General features: G+C 37.4%; 2 protein-coding genes across 2 annotated transcripts in view; both read right to left on the reverse strand.

Moving 5' to 3' along the window:
- LOC137658392 (chitooligosaccharidolytic beta-N-acetylglucosaminidase-like) overlaps positions 1-10,000 on the reverse strand; it is a 33,717-nt gene that overhangs the window by 19,538 nt on the left and 4,179 nt on the right. The gene's annotated exons all lie outside the window — the stretch shown is intronic.
- The window catches only part of LOC137658393 (chitooligosaccharidolytic beta-N-acetylglucosaminidase-like), an 8,637-nt gene continuing 1,000 nt past the window's right edge, over positions 2,364-10,000 (reverse strand). Inside the window, exons 2-5 of the mRNA XM_068393075.1 lie at positions 5,853-6,783; positions 5,064-5,210; positions 3,293-3,814; positions 2,364-2,982 (exon numbers count right to left, since the gene is read on the reverse strand). Of these exons, the coding sequence (XP_068249176.1) occupies positions 2,806-2,982; positions 3,293-3,814; positions 5,064-5,210; positions 5,853-6,783 (1,777 nt within the window). The 3' untranslated portion in view covers positions 2,364-2,805. The remainder of the gene's footprint in view (positions 2,983-3,292; positions 3,815-5,063; positions 5,211-5,852; positions 6,784-10,000) is intronic.

Genomic DNA, 10,000 nt, shown 5'->3' on the forward strand with positions numbered 1-10,000 from the left:
TTACGAACAGGATGGAATTGTCCAGGAAGATCTGAATGTAAACAATAAATAGGATAATAGCAATACAATAAAAACAACTCTAATAGATAATTCTCCTGCAAATACGATAGTATAAAATGTTCTATATTGGGCAAACTGATAAAGCCCTTGAAAAGAGAATTGAACAAAAGACAAGTGTCAGATATGCTCAAGATAATAATGCACTCTTTGCTCACGTTAGAGATAAAAATCACACTATTAATTGGTCATGTGCAAAGAAATTAGTTCACTCAAATAATATGTTGGAAAAAGTCTATAAAGATTGTTTTAATTTTTCAAAATACAATAATGTTACTTTGTATAACTATTTCGTAAGCTTCAAACTCTTTAAAAGCTTACAATGCAATACTTCATTGAAATGAATACGTAATATGGATCAAGATCCTCTTTATTTGTAAATATTACTTTTAAAGAGACTAGAAACCAACAGAGTAAGTCAGGAAATGTGTTAAGGGGGCACTCCCATCCGCTTTGCAAGAAAACAGGAAATTGTTTAAAAATTTCGTTTTGTTTATGAAAACTTTTGAATCTAAATTAGACCTTCCCAATAATGAATTACGAGTCAAGATCCCATCTTGCAATTGCCCCACGTGGCTCCTCCTTGAAGCCCTTCTTGGAATGCCAGGGTTCGTCTCTCTGAGTAATGGATCCCGATTCGACCTTACCAGAAAATCTAAACTTCTGAATCCAAATTAGACTTTCCCAACAATGAAATAAAGATCCCATTTTGCAATTGCCCCATGGAGCTCCTCCTTGAAGCCCTTCTTGGATTGCCAGGGCTCGTCTATTCGCGTAATGGAACCTGATTCAATCTTACTATGAAATCAAAACTTCTGAATCCAAATTAGTCTTTCCAAACAGTGAATTACGAGTCAAGATCCCATCTTGCAATTGCACCACGGGGCTCCTCCTTGAAGCCGTTCTTGGAATGCCAGAGTTCGTCTCTTTACGTAATGGATCTTGCTTCAACCTAACCAGGAAGTAGAGTAGATTGAACGAGGAAGCGCTCTGGAGAAAGGACGTAAGTTGAATCCGACATGTGCTTTACATATAAGATTGGTATAACCGGATCCAGTAAAAGAGATTTAGGCTCCATGAAAAGAGTTCCTTTAGACTTTTAGATAATTGGGACAAGACAACTTAGATTGATTTGGAATAATTCTTTTGAATGAGATATTTATAATACCATTCCTGAATTGGGTAGTCAAAGTTTTTAAAATCTAACTCATTAAAATATGTCTATTCATAGGAAGTATTTGTATCAAAATGAAAATATATCACTCAATGATATATATATATATATATATATATATATATATATATATATATATATATATATATATTATACATATACATGTGTATAAAGTATATAACTTATGTATATGTGTAATATTTATATGTGCATACTGTATATATATATATATATATATATATATATATATATATATATATATATATATATATATATATATGTATATATATGTATATATATACATGTACATATATATATATACAGTATATATATACATATATATATATATATATATATATATATATATATATATATATATATATATATATATATATACCCTTATATCTATATATGCGTATATAATGTACAGAAGTGTGATTCTAGGTGTGTATGTATATGTATACATTTTTGCATACGTGTATAAGTGTGTGTTTGTGATATAGAAGTTACAGCCAGAGAGACAATGGGAAAGTAAACTCGCCTCAATATCATATTATTATTTCGAAGAATATTATTCATAACAGGAAATATAAATCTATATCTTATGTATTTTTTTTTTTACTAATTGTAGCTTTATAGAAATTGACTATAATAATTATAGATGTATAGATAAATGAGCTATAGGTTTCTTTCACGCACACATACATACATCCACAAACATATATATGTATATATATATATATATATATATATATATATATATATATATATATATATATATATATATATATATATATATATATATGTATATACATATGTATATATATATATATATATATATATATATATATATATATATATATATATATATGATATACATATGTGTATATATACACACATATGCATTGTATATTCATATATATATATACATATATATATATATATATATATATATATATATATATATATATATATATATATATAAATATATATATATACTTATATATACTGTAAATATATATATATATATATATATATATATATATATATATATATATATATATATATATATATATATATATATATATATATATATATATATATATATATATATATATATATATATATAGCCTACAGGGCATATTCATACACAAATGCATAAACACACACACACATTATATACAGTGATTCTAGCCTTCTGGAAGCATTCTAAATGTTGTAGAGCCTCTGCAGTAATTCACTTACTGTTTCAAATTGTAGGAGTAAACAACCCTAGAATATTCCATTCCCTGCTTGCATATCATCATGCGTAACAGAGGCCTTCATTCTGGTGGCACCACTGAGGTTGGACACGGTCCGCTTTGATGATACTCTGGATCAGTCTCTGCCTATTATTATTATTATTATTATTATTATTATTATTATTATTATTATTATTATTATTATTATTATTATTATTATTATTATTATTATTATTATTATTGTTGTTTTTGAAGGCAAAGTGCCATAGGCAAATATTTTTGATTATGTATATGAAACGTTTAAGCATTGATATCAGTCCACCACCTCCATCTCTAAACGGAACAAAGTCCTTCATTTTGGTGGCACCATTGTGGTTGAATTCGGTCAGCTTCAATACCTCTTTTGACCAATCTCTGCCTCTGATGGACCAGACGAACCTCAGCAGGCTCCCAGTTGTGATCAGGGTTAGACCACAGCCTCTCACCCAGAGCAGCACCTCGTGGCCATATCTGGAACAAAAAGGTTTAATGTAAAGTTATATTTGTGGTTACCTACTGGCTGAGCCTAGGAACATGGTCCCAGAGTATAGTAGAGAATTATACTGCCTCAAAATCAAGTGGCCCACTGAGCTAACCTACGAACACTTAGTGAAATTCTTACCCTTGAGTCAACTACATCGTCAGCAGCTTGTTCTGTCGAGAGCCCCCTCTCCTCTGGCTGAGCTTAGGAACATGGTCCCAGAGTATATTAGAAAATCAAACTGCCTCAAAATCAAGTGGCCCACTGAACTAAACTACGAACACATAGCGAAATTCTTACCCTTGAGTCGACTACGGCGTCATCAGCTTGTTCAGTCCAGAGAGCCGCCTCTCCGCCTAAGACAAGCTTCGGGTCAAATGATGCGGTCAGATTTGTGGCGAGTTTGAGAGGGCTATTGTCGTAAACTTTTTGCCAGCTATTGTATGGGCTGCACCAATTGTTTCCTTCACCAACCCAGGCGCCGAACCCACAGTCGAGGAACCAGTGATCATAGTTGGTGAAAATAACACGGAACTTTTTATCCAAAAGTTCACCAATCAGTGGGTCATAACCTTGTTTCCAGATATGAAGGATGTAATCTTGTGCGTTCAAGTACTGGTCAGCGCGACCAGCCACTGTGAGGTTGGAAGTCCAGAGAATAGCTGGAACCTTTTTCCCTTTGTTGGCTGCTGTGAGAAGTTGGTGCGCCTTCTCCTGGAATACGCTCCACTGCTTATAGTAGGCATTATCATCCAGGCCATATCCATTCTCGGTCATCCAGTTGGTTATTTCATCTGTAGTGTTCCAGCAATTGAGATTGACCTGTGAAGTAAAGAATATTTAGCCTTTGTTTACATTTTACATTTTTCAATATAAAATTGTACGATGCGAATGCCAAATGTTTGGCTCATGTTTTAGCTAAACAGAAAGAATGAAAGATAGTGAACCTTAAGACAAAATGAATTGACTGACTTTGATTGAACAATGGAATTTGAATTTATATACAAAACCGTGAAGCCACAGCAGAATTGTTTCAAGTGGTAGTCTATCAAAAGCTAGTTGAAATTCAATGTTAAGTCCAGTACATTAGACATACTTGCATCTAATAAAGTCTTTCTAAATTTCCATAACCGAAGAGATTATAGAATTAACTTTCTGTGTTTTTGTTATTGCCACCAATATTTAGTCAAAGAAAATTTCCTCTTCCATGTGTTTATCAAAATATATAGCTGATATTTACTATACTCTTCAAGAAAATAAGAAATTAATCCCATTGTCTGACGACTCTTTCCGTTGGTCTCTGATATATAATCTATTGATACCAGGATAATTTGCTTTATGAAATTGAAGTCTTATTAAACATGACTTATATAATTCATGTAAAATTAAGGCAATTTAATGTTAGATAAAGAAGAAAACTATCAGAACAAGCTTCTACTTAGGAGTCTAACATCTTCAACATTCTTTCTTGATAATAGCGTCTCATTTAAACAAATCTATCAGGTCATCCCTAAGGAAATTCAAAAATGTATTGTTGGTGTGGTTAAAATACTCTAGAATTATGACAACAAGCATATAAACCCAAGTGTGATTGGTACAGCAAAGTGAAGAGATACTAATAGTCATGACTTCATCATGAGGATCAATACTACAGAGAATTCTAGAAGTGTTATACTAGCTGTGACCAAGTTGTGGAATGATCTTGAGTTGAATCGGTAGAACTTCAAAAGTTCAAAGTTGCAGCGAATGGTTTCATGCTGAACAGGCTGTTATAAGTCTTCTTTTATAGTTTATACATGAAAGATATATTTTAATGTTGTTACTGTTCTTAATTCAAAATATGCCATTTTGATTGTTCATTACTTTTCTTGAAGTTTATTTATTTCCTCCTTTCCTTTCTCACTGGTTCCTGTTGGACCCCTTGGGCTTGTAGCATCCTGCTTTTCCAACTAGGGTTGTCGCTTAGCTAATAATAATAATAATAATAATAATAATAATAATAATAATAATAATAATAAATAATAATAATAATAATAATAATAATAATAATAATAATAATAATAATACTGACCTCACTACCTCCGTGGTGGAATAAATCAATTGGACTGAAGAACTCCACCATTTCTTTGTAGATCTGGCCAAGGATGTCATACATTTTAGGGTTGGCGAGGTTCAGTTGGCCACATGGAGGCTCTGCGCAGTAGGATAGCCATGGTTCCTAAGCCAAAAAAGGTACATAAGTAAACGGAGAAGATATTTAGTAGAAATCTCGCGTTTCCTTATCGATGATGCTAGAACTTTAAAAAGGAATTATTTCAGAGGTAAGTAAATGTAGGAAGTATCAGTAAAATCTACCTTACATTAACAGTATTTCTGTTTTATGAAATTATATTTGTTTCAAAACGTCTTTGAAAAGGCGATAATGGTTGCAGGAAAAAATCACTGTCAGGTAAACATAATTTGAAACTACATTTATAAGGTTATGCTTATTTTATGAAAATATTGCTAATTGAAATGGATGCTTATACAAAGCATGCATTTGTTATAAAAAGTGGTATCTGAAGCTACAAAGACTTTTATGCTAATTGGGACATTCAAATTAAAAAAGTGTAAGTTTTAAAAGGCTTTTGTAGTAAAGCAGATTTTCACAAATTGTACCAGTGCCAAGAAAATATGAAGTGAAGCAGGATGATCTTTGACAAGGATTATATTCTTATGGGTGAAAATACTTTAATAAAAACTTCTATGGAAGATTTGTATCACGAAATATATTCTTACAAAATACAGTATTTAAACGACAGTAGATATACTTCCAAAAGATCCAATTTGCAACAAAGAAAGTTATTCTCATCATTCTCACCTTATTCACGCAGACGGCGAGGTTCCCCAGGCCGTTCTGTGGTCCCCACTGAAATCCATTCCCAACATGAGTTGGAGCTTCAAATTCAGGCATTATTCGAATGCCCCTCACCCGTCCATAATTGACGACGTGTTTAACATCAGCTGGGTAGTAGATCTGACTCGAAGAGTAGGCTCCATAGTATGCCATTTTTGGGAGGGATGTCAAATAAAGTGGGAAGGAGTGGGAGTCTGTAATATGCCAGTGGAAGGTATTGAGCTTGTTGGCAGCCATGGCATCTAGAGTACGTTCAATGGCTCTGACGGAGATGAAGTTTCTAGAAGTGTCCAATAGAATTCCACGGTACGGGAACGCCGGGGAGTCGCTGATCATGGCGCTAGAAACGATCATGAGAGAACCGGTGATTTCATCGTGATCAATGAGCTGGGAGAGGGTCTCCAGGGCGTGACGGGCCCCGAAAAAGGATGCTGCGATTATCGTTGCCGTAGTTTGGTTCCCATTGGTCAACACTGCTAGCGTATAGGACTCATCGGTTTCCAGAGTCAGTTGGGTATCCATGCCAGAAACAGTGAAGTCAAGGAACAAACTACGTGCAAGTATTTTTGGGTTTTTGATATTTTCCCATAGATCCATTCCACTTGAATATTCCGGGTGGTACTGTTCTATATTTTTCTTGAAGATGGACAAAGCCTCTTCCAGTAGGTTTGACACCTCGAGGTGAGCCGACATTCTCTGACTGATATTCTTAGGGAGGAACTTAACCACTTCCTTCCCCAGCTCGGCAGAGTTAGGCTTCGGCCAAAGGGCTCCATGCGGGCCACAAGTTAGCTTGCATTCAGCCAAAGTAGTGAGGCCAAAAACGGCTGAGTTCTCTTCTTTAATACAAGGACCACCTTGAGGGCCACATCTATATCCCCATGGAGAAGGCAACCTAGAATGAGAAGAATGTGCAAATTTTATTTCTTATTTTTATTATTCTGACGGTGAACACATTTAAATAGAAGCCTCAATGAAAGCCATTGTTTTGACAAGAATTTTTTTGCAGACAGTCGACTGACTAAATGTTAACACAGAGAAATTGACAAATATGCGTGAAATAGAATTCATGTGTTGAGGTATCTCTATTTTATTCTTTATCACTTTTGCTCTTTTTAAAGATTTTAAAGGACTCTCATGAATGGCAATGGACAGTGACATTGTCCTAGCAAGCAAGATAGTGCCCTAGAGACTAACCAATATGATCAGCGCCTAAGACCCATCTCCCCCCAAGCAAGGATCAGGGAGGGCCAGGCAATGACTGTTAAGAACTCAGCAGGTAGACCTATACACTCCCCCAAACGTCCCCCTCCTTAGCTCACAAGGAGGGTGAGAATGCAGACACTAAAGGATCTAACGAGTTTGAGGGGAACATAACTTGCCCTATTAAGACAAAGCGTTTATGTCTTTTTGCTCTACATAATTAAATGAAGTAAATACTTGCTTAAGTTACACACTAACTTATATCTCTCGAATCTTGAATATTTGACAGCTTATGTTTATTTGTTGTTCTACATAAAAGAGATTTCGTAATACTTTATGATGAAAATTATAATAGAATTTTTAAATTTAAGTACTACATGAAAGATTTATTTTCATGTTTCTGTTCATCACTTTTCTTGTAGTTTATCTATTTCCTTATTTCCTTTCCTCGTTGTGCTATTTTTCCCTGGTTGAGCCATTGGGCTTATAGCATCCTGCTTTTCCAGCTCGGGTTGTAACTTATATAATAATAATAATAATAATAATAATAATAATAATAATAATAATAATAATAATAATAATAATAATAATAAAGAGAATATAATAATAATAATGATAATAATAATAATAATAGTAATAATAATAATAATAATAATAATAATAATAATAATAATAATAATACAATGGCTGCATCGGCAGAATTCAATTTCTTGTCCAATTTCTCGATTCTACGGACAATTCTCTTTTCAGGGTTGCTACATTCAGCTAGCAAGTTGGCGAAGTTCATCAGGTGGGTGAAGGATACAATTCAGGTTAAGGCTGGATGTAATTAATACAAGTACAATACTCGAAAATTACAACAGGTAAGGTCAGGAGTGGATTGCGACGCGTTTCGGAACTGCTTGCTCCGTCTTCAGGCGAGAAGTGAGGCTCTGGCTGGATCTGGGTCCTTATATATCCTGGCTCTGGTTCGTAGAGAGGGGCCTCGAATTTTGGTTGGTCGATCGGAGGTTATAGGCTCGGGTGGCAGATGTACAACGAGCTCGCCTCAGCCTGCCAGGCTGAGAGGTAGGAAGGAATCCTGAATCCTGATTTGCCAGGACGCGCACCGAGCCAGCCAAAAGGTCAGGCAGGCTCCTCTCTCGCTCAGTGGACTGGGCTGAGAGAGGTATCCGAGTTCCCTGATTGGCTGAGGCGCGCGCCGAGACGGGCTCAACTACTCCCATGTAGAAGTTAGCAAAAAGTACGCCCAAGGGCGAGCCCATCGCCACGCCATCCTTTTGCAAGTACATGTGCCCACGGTGAGTAGTAAAGGGGGCCCTCTTAGTGCAGATGGCAAGGAGGGTCCGAAGGGCTTGCTCTGGGATATTCAATTCGGGAGTCGTCTCGTCCCTGTAGACTCTATCGGCGATAAGGTTGATGGTTTTGTCAACAGGGACATTAGTGAACAAAGATTCGACGTCCATCGATGCTATGACCCCTCGCCACGGACGTCCTTGATTCTCTCTAGGAATTCGGCAGAGGAGGCCACTCAGTGGCGGTCGGGGACATATGGCGTCAAAATCGTGTTCAGTTTTTTGGTCAGCTGGTATATAGGCGTAGGGCATTGGCTGATGATAGGTCGAAGTGGGTTGCCTTGTCTGTGGGTTTTAAAATTGCCGTAGAGGTAACCAGGTCCATAAACCCCCGAAATCATGGGCAGGTGTAAGGGTGTTAGTTGCAGCATTAATGGCCTTGACGGTGCGATTTGCCTCTCTCTTGATGTCTTCAACAGGGTTGCTTGATGACGAATGGGCCAGCTTGAGGGATGGAGGAGAAGCCCAGCTCGCTACTGACTTCCCAGAGCAAGCCCTTCGGACCCTCCTTGCTATCTGCACTAAGAGGGCCCCCTGTACTACTCACCGTGGGTACATGTACTTGCAAAAGGATGGCGTGGCGATGGGCTCGCCCTTGAGCGTACTCTTTGCTAACTTCTACATGGGAGTAGTAGAGGAGAGGGTATTCTCCCAACTCAAGTGCCCCCTCGCTTACTTCCGTTATATTGACGACGCTTTCGTCAAAGCTACTTCCACCGAAGCCATCGAGAACCTAAGGAGGACCTTTGAGGACAACAGCGTCCTCCATTTCACTCTTGAGAACAGCGTCGACAACAGCCTCCCGTTCCTGGACGTCTTGATTTCTTCCACCAACGAGGGATTCCAGACCACTGTCTACACTAAGCCCACAAATCTCGGCTTGTGTTTAAATGGCGAAAGTGAATGTCCTGCCCGCTACAGGGCCTCAACCATCAAGGCCTTTGTACGTAGGGCCTTGTCACACTGCTCGTCATGGACTGACACCCACAAGGAGATGGAAAGGGCCGCACAGGTCCTCATCAACAACGGCTAGAGCAACAAGCAAGTCTGGCGTGAAGTGAGGACAGCTATAGACAAGTGGTATGGTTCCTCTGCGGTAGAAGGGTCTGACAGCGCCAGCCAGGGGTACGACAGCACTAGAGATAGGTCCGACAACCCCACCAGCGGATCTAGAGACATCAAACTTTTCTACAAAGGCCTCATGCATGCAGAATATCAGCGGGAGGAGAAGGCCATTAAAGACATCATTACTAACAACGTGTCACCCACTGATGAGACCACGAAAGTGAAACTCATCATCTATTACCAGACTGAAAAAACCAGCAGCTTGATCATGAGAAACAATCCAGCGCCCCCTAAGAACGATCCTCTGAAGAAGACAAATGTAGTCTACTCTTACCAATGCCCAGTCCGAGGATGCCCCGGCAAATACATCGGTATGACTACAATGAAACTTTTGAAGAGGATTTCGTGCCACGTCCAGCAAGGTTCTATAAGAAATCATGCTCTACAGCGACATGACACCCAAATTAGCCGGGCAGACATCGTCGCCAT

The sequence above is a fragment of the Palaemon carinicauda genome, chromosome 19, assembly GCF_036898095.1.
Source record: "Palaemon carinicauda isolate YSFRI2023 chromosome 19, ASM3689809v2, whole genome shotgun sequence".
Classification (NCBI taxonomy): Eukaryota; Metazoa; Arthropoda; class Malacostraca; order Decapoda; family Palaemonidae; genus Palaemon; species Palaemon carinicauda.